At 43.8% G+C, this 12,698-nt stretch overlaps 1 protein-coding gene across 5 annotated transcripts in view; it reads left to right on the top strand.

Annotated features, from left to right (window-relative positions):
• The window catches only part of HTR4 (5-hydroxytryptamine receptor 4), a 180,668-nt gene that overhangs the window by 107,289 nt on the left and 60,681 nt on the right, over window positions 1–12,698 (top strand). For 3 of the 5 annotated variants that reach the window (XM_058719602.1, XM_058719582.1, XM_058719593.1), the window contains exons 5-6: window positions 10,427–10,580; window positions 11,710–11,751. In XM_058719602.1, the coding sequence (XP_058575585.1) occupies window positions 10,427–10,580; window positions 11,710–11,751 (196 nt within the window). The remainder of the gene's footprint in view (window positions 1–10,426; window positions 10,581–11,709; window positions 11,752–12,698) is intronic. The other 2 variants (XM_058719617.1, XM_058719609.1) reach the window with 1 other exon arrangement.

Below are 12,698 nucleotides of genomic sequence, written 5' to 3'. Positions count from 1 at the left end.
TGAGAGCTGCCTTGCAGCGTTGCTATAGGAGTGAGATATATTATAGAATACACCTCTTGCTGCATAATGTGCCCTCGGTAAATGGGCAACACGTATAGTGTGAGTAGCAGTAGCTATAGCAGAGACAAGAAACAGACAGTTATAATACGATTGGAGATGTGCTGTGTCACAGACATAAACAAAATACTTGAAGAACCAGGGCAGAGATGCAGAAACAATTCAGATCTCTGACAGAAAGGAGTCTCCCCCCAAACCCTCACCCCCACAGTTTTTTCTTCCTGGAACCCGAAGTTCCCCCTCGGCTCTTGGCGACATTCTCAGCCCCACTTTGTGCTCCTGGCTCCTGATGAATATCCCTGCTGGGGTCGTCTTCCTTGATTCTCAAAGCTACTGGCAGCTTGCCAAACCCCTTGGGAAGCAGAAGCGGAGCGCTTTAGCTTTCTCTTGAAGCCGCTGCTGTTTCTACACCGCTTCAAAGGCGAACCAGAGCAACTGAAGTGTAACAAAACCAGTTACCATGAGGAGAAAGATAAATCTCTCCATCCAGAGCTCTGCCACAAAATGTGGCTAGATCCCCTACTGGAGGGAGGACTACTCTCCAGCCAGGGAACTGCCACGGTCACACTAGACTGTATATTACCTGTTTATTTCAGTTGTGGTTATCTGTTGCCATATAACATCTACCCCAAAACTTAATGGCTGAAAAAACAATGTACTATTCCCAGACTTCACAATTCTGCGCATCAGGAATCTGGGCTTGGCTAAAGTCACTTGATGGTGTTTAGCTGGAGACTGGACAAGCCTGAAGGGTCCAAGACAATTTATCATACACATTGATGGCACTTTGGTGGCGTCATCTGGAAAGCTGGGCTCCGCTGGGCCCCTGTCCCTGTCCATGTGGTCCCAGCTCTCTATATGTGATCTCATGTTCATACATGTTCGATTTCTTACATGACAGATCATGGCCTTGAGAAACCAAGAGCCCTCTTAAAAATGAGTCTCAAGACCGGCATACAACACTTCTAATGTATTCTCGGTCAGGGCAGTCACAAGGCAGTCACAAGGGAAGGAGCAGACTCCCCACCTCTGGATGGGAAGCATGTCAAAGAATTTGTGGCCATCTTTAATCCAACACAAGTACAACCTCTTACAAAAGCTGAGATGTAATTAATCCCCCTTTACACATAAGAAACAGAGACCCAAAGATATCACGTGATTTGTTAAATGTTGGAAAGAATATCCATGAAAGGATTGACGCTGGAACTGATTGTCTTGCTAAAGACAAAACGCCCCTTGTAACTAATAAATTTATTGATTCTGCAGAGCTCTTTATCCCCCTAGTCCTAAGTCCTGAAGACCACTGGCTTGTGCTTTATAAATTCGGAGTTGGGGGTGGGGGGTGAGGGGACTGTGATGAAAGGTTTGTTTTCCTGATTCCATTTCAATATTTGGGTCTTACCAGCCAGATGCGACTTCATGTGTTCTCTCCTGTGGTTGACATTTCTTTCTTTAGTTAATCTTGACTAGAGATCTGGTCTCGTGGACCATCTAGGATGTCACTTTCAATTATTTCAAGTAGGAAACCAGGGCCTGGATTAAGTCCATAAGAAGATACTACACAAGATCTACTTCATTGCTTGCAACCAATAGGGTCTCACTGCTTCCGTTCACCTTTAGGGACCAACTCATTCACCACGTCATTACTAGGAGAGATGTTGAACCAGGTGACCTCCATTTTATTTGTTAAATAATTTAGAGCCCCTGGTTCCAGAATGTATTTGAATCTATTTGAATTCATATGTATAATATAGATATATATTCCCTTTGATCTTGTACTTATATGTAAGAAAAGATAGTAACTATTATTTATGAAGCATTATGTACCCAAAACTTCCTGTATTGAACACTATCTCATCATTTCTCACCGTGAGTCAGTGAGGTGGCCATAATGATACCCACACTGCAGATGAGTAAACTGGATCCTGGAGAAGTCACATAACTAATCCTGAGACCACAGAGCTAATAACTGGTTAAGGCAGGAAGACGAGATGCTCAGATAAAGACATAAAGTTGACTGCTAACATCTCCTCTAAGTCTGAGAATCTAAGATTCCACGTTATTCTCCGTGCTCCTCTGCCTTCCCTGTGGTGGGATGGCAGGAAGTGAGGAGGAAGAATTTTCCTTAATTGTAGGACGGGTGGGGTAGAGATTAGCATGGAGCTTAAAATACATGACTGACTTCTAAGAGTTGTCAAAGTAAATTGTGTCCCCAGAGACATTTAAAAGCAATTTAATCACACTTTTCCACATGGCTGCATTTGGGGAAGCTGGTGGCTGGTCTACCAAAGGGGATTTTAATGGAGTTTTACGAACAGTAGTTTGAAATGTTTTGCGTAGACATTTCTTTGCAAATACCCATGCCACGTGTTAGTTAATCCTGGCCACCTGGAACCTCACTTGTCACCTGAACATTCATTTAACCACTTTGTATAAGTTTTTTAGTGAAAGAAGAACGGGCCTTGTCCAGTGGAAGTCTAGGGAACAGACCTTGCAGATAAATCCGTTCCTGAGATGAGACCAAACCGCATTCCCTCATGAACCCTGTTCACCTGGCAGGGGAACCAACGATCCTTTTTCTTGAATTTGTTGTAATTCAGCTTCTTTAGTAGGGCATGCAGCAGCGTTGATTGCAGTGGACATTTTCCAGTTCAAAGAACTTTTGGACGTTTTCCAGTTCAAAAAACTTTTGCTAGACTCATCCTAGCATAGCATTCAAAAAGGTTCTCAGGAGTTCCCAAACCACCAGCATCATTTATCAGTTATTATGTTATCAGTTATCAGTTATTGCCAACCAGTAACAATAACAGAAACGTGAATTCTTGGACGCCATAACCAGATCTTCCAGGAACCTGTATTTCAGCAACCCCTCCAGGTGACTCCCTTGTATGCTACAGTTTGAGAACCACTGCCCCTGAGCTGGCCTTTTGAGACAGATTTTGTTCTATTTTCTTACAAATACTCTATGTCCCAGTTAACTTGTACTCTCTTTATGTTTGTATGCCTATGTGGATGCATGGATACAGGTTTGTGGATTTATTTTATATAGATAATCTCTGTCTCCTGGCCTTTGTCCATACTATTTATAGTACATGGATTGCACTTTCTTCTCCACCATCCTTAAAAGACACTTGCTGGAGAAAACCTTCCCATCCCTCTACTAAATATGACCTTTACACCCCCAAAACTTGGTCCCACAATGTAAAGTAGAATTTATTTTATTATTGATTCAACCTATTCTGTGAGCATCCACTCTGTCTAGCATTGTACGAGACCTTAGGGATACAGTGGTAAAAAGGGAAACATCGCTAGATCTTACAAATCAGGTAAGGTAGACTTTTCTCATCCCCTGTCCTAGATTGTAGCTCTTTGAGGGGGCACACGTGTCCTATACTGCTGGGAGTCCCCCAGGCTGTATTAAGTTATGGTGAGCAGGGTGGAAGGCAATGTAATTGTCTTTTCTGGTCCATATAGAATGCACTGGAGTATTGTGCTCTCTTTGTGACATCCATAGTTAAGACGTAATGGCACACTATGGCATATACAGAGGACATGAAGCCCTGGCTGTTGGTGTATATCACCTCCTCTAAACCAGGGTTTCTCAACTCCACCACTACGGATGTTGTAGTTAGATGATTCTTTATTGGGGAGTGGGGGGGTTGTCTTGTCCATTTTAAGACATTTAGCATCTCTGACCTCTACCCACTGAATGCCCAAAGCATGACCATTCCCAGTTGTGACAACAGATGTCTCCAGCCATTGCCAAATATCCCTTGGTGAGTGAGATCAACCTGGGTTGAATACAACTGGGAATATTTTTCCTGCACAAAGTAGGATTTCAGAAGAAGGGGAAAGCTCTTTTCAGTTGTCTGTAGGACCGTGATGCAGAGAATGAATTAGAGATAGAAATTTTTAACTGATCGAGAGGGTAAAACTGGAAGTTACAGGGAATCAATTTTGGAATAAACTTCCCTAACTTTAGAGAAGCCTGAAGTTTAGAGAGTAGTTCAGTGGTTTTTGGTGAATTCCCAGTCCCTGGTGCATTCAGGATGGCCTGGATACACTTCACTTTTTAGAGAGGATTTAGGGATTTCAAGATTCTGCAAGTTGTGAGATCCAGTGTTTTGACTGTTTCCAAAGTGGCTTTTAAAGAATTAGAATAATTCCTTGGGGGCTTAGGGAAGGTGGCAGAGTGAAGTGATAGTGGTGAAGTTGACATCCTGTCCCTTGAATCAAATGGCCTGAGCTAGATCCCAGCTCAGCTCTTACCTTGAACAAATCCTGACACTTCTGTGCGTTTGTGTCCTCGTCTATGAAATGGGTGCCTTTATAGTTCCTGTCCCATGAATAGTTGTGGGGACTAAATGAGATAATACTGGTAGAGCCCTTGGTAAGTAGATGAATAGAACCTACTAACTCAACTGGTGCACTTTGATCTCCAAAGAACTTGCAAATTTAGCTACTTCTGCCTGGTGGTATTTATATGTGTGTTTTGGGGGCAGTTCACAATAGGATACATATTTTTGTGATTTTGCAGGAGTAGTATAATCCAAATATAGGAATTAAACAGTAACCATGACAGGTGACAATCAACTTATCAGATTCCTGTCTAGTCCCTGATCTGTAGACAGAGGTTAGAATTTTTAAGGAAGCTCCATTAGTCAAATAACACTCAAACTCAGTTTTTTAAAGCTTATTTATTGATTTTGAGAGAGAGAGAACAGCAGGGGAGAGGCAGAGAAAGAAAAAGAGAGAGAGAGAGAGAGAGAATCCCAGGCAAGCTCTGTGCAGTGCAGAGTCCGACTTGGGGCTTGAACCTGCGAACTGTGAGATCGTGACCTGAGCCGAAATCAAGACTCAGACGCTAAACTGACTGAGCCACCCAGGCACCCCCAAACTCAATTTTTATTTTAATCATTTTATTCAGGGATGTTTGTTTTCACCTACCTAATTTAGACTCTTGAATGCAGACTTTGAAAGGATTTTTTATTTTTCTTGATTCGTTGCTAGAAAGCAAAGATTAGAAAGTTATTGGGAAAGATAGAAGGATATGTGGTGGCTTATTCAGGGAAGCTGCCTCAACAGGGCCAAAGCTTTGGTAAGAATCTTGAACCCATCAGTCAAGTGGGTGCTGTCATCTGAGCTCCAAATACAAATCTCATGTTTTTTACACCACATGCTACTTGAAAAATCAAAGTATGTCTATGGTAAGGTAGCATCAGGCTAAAAATGATGTAGAGGGAAAGATTCAAGTCAAACACATACCTAAGACACAATGTTCTTATTCATCCTGATCTATCACTTGCAACTCGGCCAGTGCAATCTAAGTAAAATTAAAATTTTTTTTCCTTTTACTCATCACTGATTTTTAAAGTAGGAGATAAAGGATTTTTTCTCAGGCTTACCCAACCACCCCACATCGTGCAAGAGTCAATTTCTACAACAGTCTGTGCGTCTTTCACATAGATGTATCCCACCTGAGCCCCTATGGAATGAGCTGTCCAAGCAACTTTCTTTCAGGAATTCACTGGCCAGGGCACTGACTATCTAGATCAAATGTGTAAAAGATTGGTAAAATGTGCACGACATTCACAGTATCCCTCTTGAAGTTGAACCTCAAAAGGAAATCGGTCACCACTATTGACTCCTCTGTGGCAGGAGCTTCTAGTAACCTGGGGTAATGCGAATTAAAGTGAGGACATTGGGCAGCAGACCATGGACATGGACACCGGACAGCAGACCATTTCATTTTTTAAAAATTAAATCTAATCAGGGCATAAGCATGGCTCAGTTGGTTAAGTATCCAGCTCTCGACTTCGGCTCAGGTCATGATCTCGTGGTTCATGAGTTCGAGCCCCACATCAGGTGCTGCACTAACATCGGGGAACCTGCTTGTGATTTTCTGTCTCCTCTCCCTCTGCCCCCCCCCACCCGTACTCCGCCCCCCCCAAGATAAACTTAAAAAAATAAAATTAAATCTAACTATTTTTAGTGAAGTATAATTGACATACAATATTATATAGCTTTCAGATGTACAACATAGTGATATGACACTTACATAGATTATGAAATGATCACCAAAGTAAGCCTAGTTACCACTGGTCACCATATATGGTTATTACAATACTACTGACCATATTCCCTCAGCTGTACTTAACATCACCATGACTTATTTATTTTATAATTGGAAGTTGGTACCCCTTAATCTTCTGTACCTATTTTTCCCATCCTCCCACCCACATCAAACATGAGGAGATCTTCTTATGCACAGGATATTCATCATACCATGGGAATCAGACAATCATCTTGGCCAAGCAAGACTTAGAAAGAGAGACTTCCACAAAAGTGTTCTGAGCACCAATATAACTATATATTATGAAGTCCTCTTCTGTAAATTCTACTGTCTTCCCCACATGACCCTCTGAATATCTGTGTCCACATATGGAAGCTTAAAGACTCTTCTCAGGTGAGATATCCTGCTTCCTCAAACTTACCTTTTGGCCCACAGGGTATTTAATTTTGGCTTGTCTTTTTGAATTTTGGGATTTCTGTGACACTGGAGATCCAACCGAAATTCGTGAAATGTTGCCTTTATTCAACATCTATTCCAAACCTCAAGAATCATAAATTATACAGCAAAGATAGGGCAATATCTGTTCTACACTTAGCCCTCGATTGCCTTCTTTGATATGGTAGATGAAGGGATGTTATAACTTTGAGCTATGATATGGAAGTGTATTGAATGAAACAAGACATTCTTGCTTAAAGTGTCTGTGGAGGACATGTCTAACATTTGAAACCATTTTTACTGATGCAGGAAACTTTGGTGGCAAGAGACTAACTTTAGCCAACTTTATTAGTTTGTTAGAGCTGTCATAACAAGTACCATAAACTGGGTTCTTGGAACAAGAAATGTATTGTCTCATGGTTCTAGAGGCTAGAAGTCTGAAACCAAGATGTCAACAGGGCCACGCTACCTCTGAAACCTAGAGGGGAAGGATTTTTCCTTGGCCCTCCTTAGCTTCAGACCATTCCAATCTGCTGTCTCTGAGCATATCTGAATCTGTGTCCAAATTTCCCTTTTTATAAGGACATTAGCCATATTGGATCAGGGCCCACACTAATGGCCTCATTTTAATCTTATGACCTCTGTGAAGATTCGATTTCCAAATAAGGTCCTATTCTAAGGTACTGAGGGTTAGGACTTCAACATACTTGTTTAGGAAAGGAAGAGGGGACAAACTCAATCCCTAACACTAGCTTAAGCAAAAGAAAAAAAAAGGGAGTTTATTGGAAAGATACTCAGTAGCTTATATAATCGAAGGAGTTGCTAAAGAAAGAGGACCTGAAAGGCAAGATCATGGCTGCCCAACAATCCAAGGAGTAAGAGTTACTCCTAGCCCCACCAGGAGGCTGCTGTAGTATAGAGAGACCTTCGCTGACTTCCCCATCTCTGCATTACTCCACGTGGCATTCAGAGTCCCAGGAAAAAGTCTGACTGGGTCACGCCCTGGCTAGAAAAGTCGGGAGCACCATCATTTGCTCTCCCAACAACATGAAAGTGACAGAGAAGAGGTAATTCCCAATGGCTTTGGGATGTTATTATCAAAAGAAAGGAGGAAGGATGCTAAATGGATAAAACCAAATGTCTAATCTAGACCTCCAGTGCATGAGGAAAGGAGCAGAATTTGTAAAAAAAAAAAAAAAAAAAAAAAAAAAAAAAAAGTAGGGGCGCCTGGGTGGCTCAGTCAGTTAAGCATCTGACTCTTGATCTCAGTTCAGGTCATGATCTCACAGTTTGTGAGTTTGAGCCCCACGTCAGGCTCCCTGCTGACGGTGCAGAACCTGCTTGGGATTCTCTCTTTCTCCCTCTCTCTCTCTCTGCCCCTCCTCCGTTCATGCTCTCTTTCTCTCTCTCTCTCAAAATAAATAAATACATCTTAAAAGTGTTTTAAAAAATATTTTCATATACCCCAAATTCATGATTAATTCTATGTTAATAATAAATCTGTATGATTGTTAATACCGCCATTCAGAAAAACCTGTCATTCTGATAACGATTGGCCTTTCTCATAAGTCAAGATCATGGGGGAATTCTAACCAATCATGATTCTTTCCACTGCTGAGCTATCTTTAGCCAGATTTTGTCACCGTGTCAGTTTTATAGATAGAGAAAATGAGTTCCCGAGTTCCCTTTCTCCCATTCTTTGGTCTGTCGTTTCTTGCACTCTGGTGCAGGTCAGGACACCCACTGTGTTACTGGCCACAGGAAGCTTGCTGGCACAGTGTGGTCAGCTGCTCCCTGACGCCTTGGAGGGAAAGGTGTAATTCTGCCCTCTCAGTTCCTGAGGCCCCCATGTCTCATGTTCCAACACAGGACAAGCTTTCCTTCTTATGCCACCCTCTTTCCCAACTCGTCCTACCACCACCTCTTCAAAGAATATAGCCATTGTTACGTTAGTTAGGCTTTGAATTAAGAAAAGAAAAGAAGAGGTGGGAAAAATTAAAGCAAATTGCATAAAATGAGGGGTATAAGGGGGTGTCTCATCGTTAAATGGTATCAAACCTTAAAGAACAGGCTTTCTGTTTGCACTTATTCTGTGACTCTTCCAAAGACAAATAGCCGATAGACCTACTGGGGTATTGTGCCTCTTGTCAAATTCCCACAGTTGCCGGGGCGCCTGGGTGGCGCAGTCGGTTAAGCGTCCGACTTCAGCCAGGTCACGATCTCGCGGTCCGTGAGTTCGAGCCCCGCGTCAGGCTCTGGGCTGATGGCTCGGAGCCTGGAGCCTGTTTCCGATTCTGTGTCTCCCTCTCTCTCTGCCCCTCCCCCGTTCATGCTCTGTCTCTCTCTGTCCCAAAAATAAATAAAAAACGTTGAAAAAAAAATTATAAAAAAAAAAAATTCCCACAGTTGCCTGGGTGTGGAAGTGGTGATTTCGAAGACTAGAATAGCATGCAAGAAGCAGTCTGGGAGTTAGAGCCCAGATCAGAGTAGAGTAGGTTGCATCTCTGTCTGGAGGAAAGAAGGAGGCTGGTACATTGGCAGAATATGGACTCAAAAAGCCATGAGCAGTGAGTTCCATGAGGAAGAGCAGACCCTGCTAAATAGGGGCGATGTGGTGTCCACCAGTAGGTAGGAGATGATGGAGTAGGGAAAATTTGAACTTTTACCTTCTGGGCATCAGAGAAACACTTAAATGGGCTGGTCCAGAGGTAATGCACGTCAGTTCTGTTTCCAACTCCCTGACCAGACCAATCACTTGGCCTCAGCCAACCACAAGGAAGCCAGGAAGCTCATGTGCCCAGAAGGGCTGGACGTTTTTAGCAAACAGCAGTTATGACTTCCATTTGTCATATGGAAGGAGGCAAACTCCCTCGTCAACAGACTGTGATGCAGGAGATGCTTGGAATTTGCATTAAATGGGCCTCCTCAGGTGAGTCTGATGTAGGGGAGGAGTGGAATCTCTGGAACACTGACTTAGAATTTCACTGCAAGATAGCCAGGCAATTCAGAGTATGGGGACAAATCTGAGATACAGTTCTTAGAGCTCAGATGTAGGGCCAAGCCTGGGAGACGTCACCTTGTTATCGAAGACACTACAGTTGCCTTGGGCACTACAGTCCAGAGGGCTGGACAGAATCTTCTGAAATGCCCAGGCACGAAGGTAAGTTTCGGAAGCACGCCTGAGACAGAGCAGACCGTCAGGTGAGGGAGTGTCAGGCTTTTCATATACGGGGAGAGGAAGAGGGATGTGGGGCCAACTCCAGACAGTGACTCTCAGATGTGATCTGAAGTTTATATTTTTGTTAGCAGAAACTCATGGGGCGATACCACATTTCATTGTGTAATTGCCTTTTTCGTTCCTCTGTTCTTTTCTCATTGCATCTTCCCTTTCTCTACTACCCACTTCCTCTTTTTTTTTTTTTTTTTTAATTTTTTTTTTCAACGTTTTTTATTTATTTTTGGGACAGAGAGAGACAGAGCATGAACGGGGGAGGGGCAGAGAGAGAGGGAGACACAGAAGCGGAAACAGGCTCCAGGCTCCGAGCCATCAGCCCAGAGCCCGACGCGGGGCTCGAACTCACGGACCGCGAGATCGTGACCTGGCTGAAGTCGGACGCTTAACCGACTGCGCCACCCAGGCGCCCCCCCACTTCCTCTTTTTTTCCCATTATTTTCTCTTTTCTTTCTTCTTTTATGCTCTACTTGCCCCTCTAATTTCCCACTTTCCCGATGTTTCGTCTTCTTATCCCCCTTCTCCTCTCTGCTCCTTCTCTCCTCTTCTTTCTCTTCAATTATTCTTCCCTCCTTTTCCCTCTCGTTCTTCCTTTCCCATGGCACCCACACCTTCTATTCTCTCTCCAGGTATTATGCCATCTGCTGCCAGCCTCTGGTCTATAGGAACAAGATGACCCCTCTGCGCATCGCGTTAATGCTGGGAGGCTGCTGGGTCATCCCCACGTTTATCTCTTTTCTCCCTATAATGCAAGGCTGGAATAATATTGGCATAATTGATCTGGTGAGTACCTATGCAGAGAGTGCCTGCTGTTTTACTCTCTGATTTACTTTATTTGCCTGAGATTCTAAATAAATAAACAATATCAGGTTGGGTGGATATTCTAAGAAAGATTCTTTTTTTTATATACGTACATGTTTATTGATTTGGGGGAAGGAGAGAGAGGGAGAGCACACGCACGCACGCATGCATTGGGGAGGGGCAGAGAGAGAGAGAATCTCAAGCAGGCTCTGCACTGTCCGCATAGAACCTGATGCCAGGCTCAGTCACACAAATCATGAGATCGTGACCTGAGCCGAAACCAAGAGTCGGGCGCTCAACCGACTGAGCCACCCAGGCACCCCAGAAAGATTCTGATCGTGATCTAAGTGACAACAACAAAAAAAGGCAAGCTAACATTTTCGAATAATTGTTGGATGCCAGAAAATATGCTCAGACTTTAACATAGAATCCTAACGACATCCTTCCGTCATCTCATCCAGATGAGAAATACCAGGCTCAAAAAGGTAAAGTAACATGCCTGGTCAGATAGCACGACGGGTCCTCAAAGCTTGGTGTTCAGACCAGAGAGCCTGAGACATGTGATGTGCCCCAAGAGGCCTTTGTCCCATTTCATGGCTGCCAGTGACCAGCAGAAAACATGTCATGTGGGCAGAGGCTTCCAGAGAATGAAGAGAAGCCTGGGTCAGGAGTCGAGAGAACTGGACCCTGATTCCAGCTCTGTCCCTGACCTTGAAGGACTGCAGTGAGAAGGTGCATTGATCTTCAGTGGGGGAGTGTCTCCCAGAGAGTAGGAGAGCAGAGTGTGGCACACGAGCCAGGCATTTACCAGCCCTTGTCCGGATGATCTTCCAGAGATTTCCAGCTCTGACCCAGTATGCTCCTAGTGCCAAACTCGCAACGAGGATCAAAAGTTATGGCGCGTGTTCACTAGCAGCGATATATGTTCCCTAAGGAAGTTGTCAGGCAGTCACTCTAACCTTCGGTCCAGGACCGTGTTGAGGTAGGAAGCGGACTGGAGAGGAAAGATCGAGAGCAAGCTCCAGCCCCACAAGACCAGTTAGAGTTGAAGCTGCTTGTTCTTCTCTCCACCACGTCCCTAGCCCCTAATCTTGCCTTGTTCTTTGTCCAGGAAAGGATATCCAAGCCAAGGCTGGGCCAGGATTTGCATGTGGTATGTCAGAACAAGAGTTCCTTGGGCTTCCGAAAGAAATGCTGGGGACAAAGGAGTGGAGAAGTAAAAGGGGATTCATACAAGGGAGACTGTATGGATATTTTCTTGAATCCTATCCTTCTTCTCTCAAACTTTCAGCCTTGCCAATCTCAAGGGAAATGAAATTCAAGTTTCCAACAACCAGTAGACTAGTAACAACGGCCAACAAATGTTGAACGCTTACTGTTTGCCGAGCCCCGTGTTCACTTAATCGTTATTACTGTGAACCTCTCACCAGCCTCACGACAGTGCTATTAAGTCGATCTTATCATTGTCCTCAGGAAACTGAGCATCAGAGAGGTGCAGTTATTAGCTAACGTCAGATTGGCAGGGAGTAGTGGTGACTCTAGCTAAGTTCAAGCTTCCTGCACTCCAGAGTCCGTGCTCTTGATCTCTGTGCTAAACTTCCTCCCTAATGGAGAAGACCTTTGGAAGCATAAACTTCTGTGAATCAGAACTTTTAAAAGAGGGTGCCGCACTCTTACCTTCGGATATAGAATTTCTAAGGGAAAGAATCTAGAGAACCGCTGTTCATTTCAAGAGTGAGAGGGGGGCATCCCCCATTTACCTCCCGCAGCTGGGGAATGGGGGCACCTGCTTGCTATGAACATGCCTCGTATTCGCTCCATGGTGCCGTGACTGCATTTCATATCTTTCCACTCATCTACACATTGAATTGGCCTAGGGAGACGCTAACACAACCCGCATGTTCATAGTACAGGTACAGTTGATTCTCATCATTCACAGTAATTAGGTTCTATAAAGTTGCCACAAATACTAAATTAGCAAATACTGAATATCTTTGCCCCTAGGAGGAATACAGAGTTAGGTTCCTGCAAGTTCTGGTCTGAATATTTTCATCAACCAATCAATACATAGTATATGCTGCCTGTAAGAGAGGCCCATGA

The sequence above is a fragment of the Neofelis nebulosa genome, chromosome 1, assembly GCF_028018385.1.
Source record: "Neofelis nebulosa isolate mNeoNeb1 chromosome 1, mNeoNeb1.pri, whole genome shotgun sequence".
NCBI classification, from domain to species: Eukaryota; Metazoa; Chordata; class Mammalia; order Carnivora; family Felidae; genus Neofelis; species Neofelis nebulosa.
Note: the sequence above shows the minus strand (reverse complement) of the source record. Positions and strands in the feature narration are given on the sequence as shown.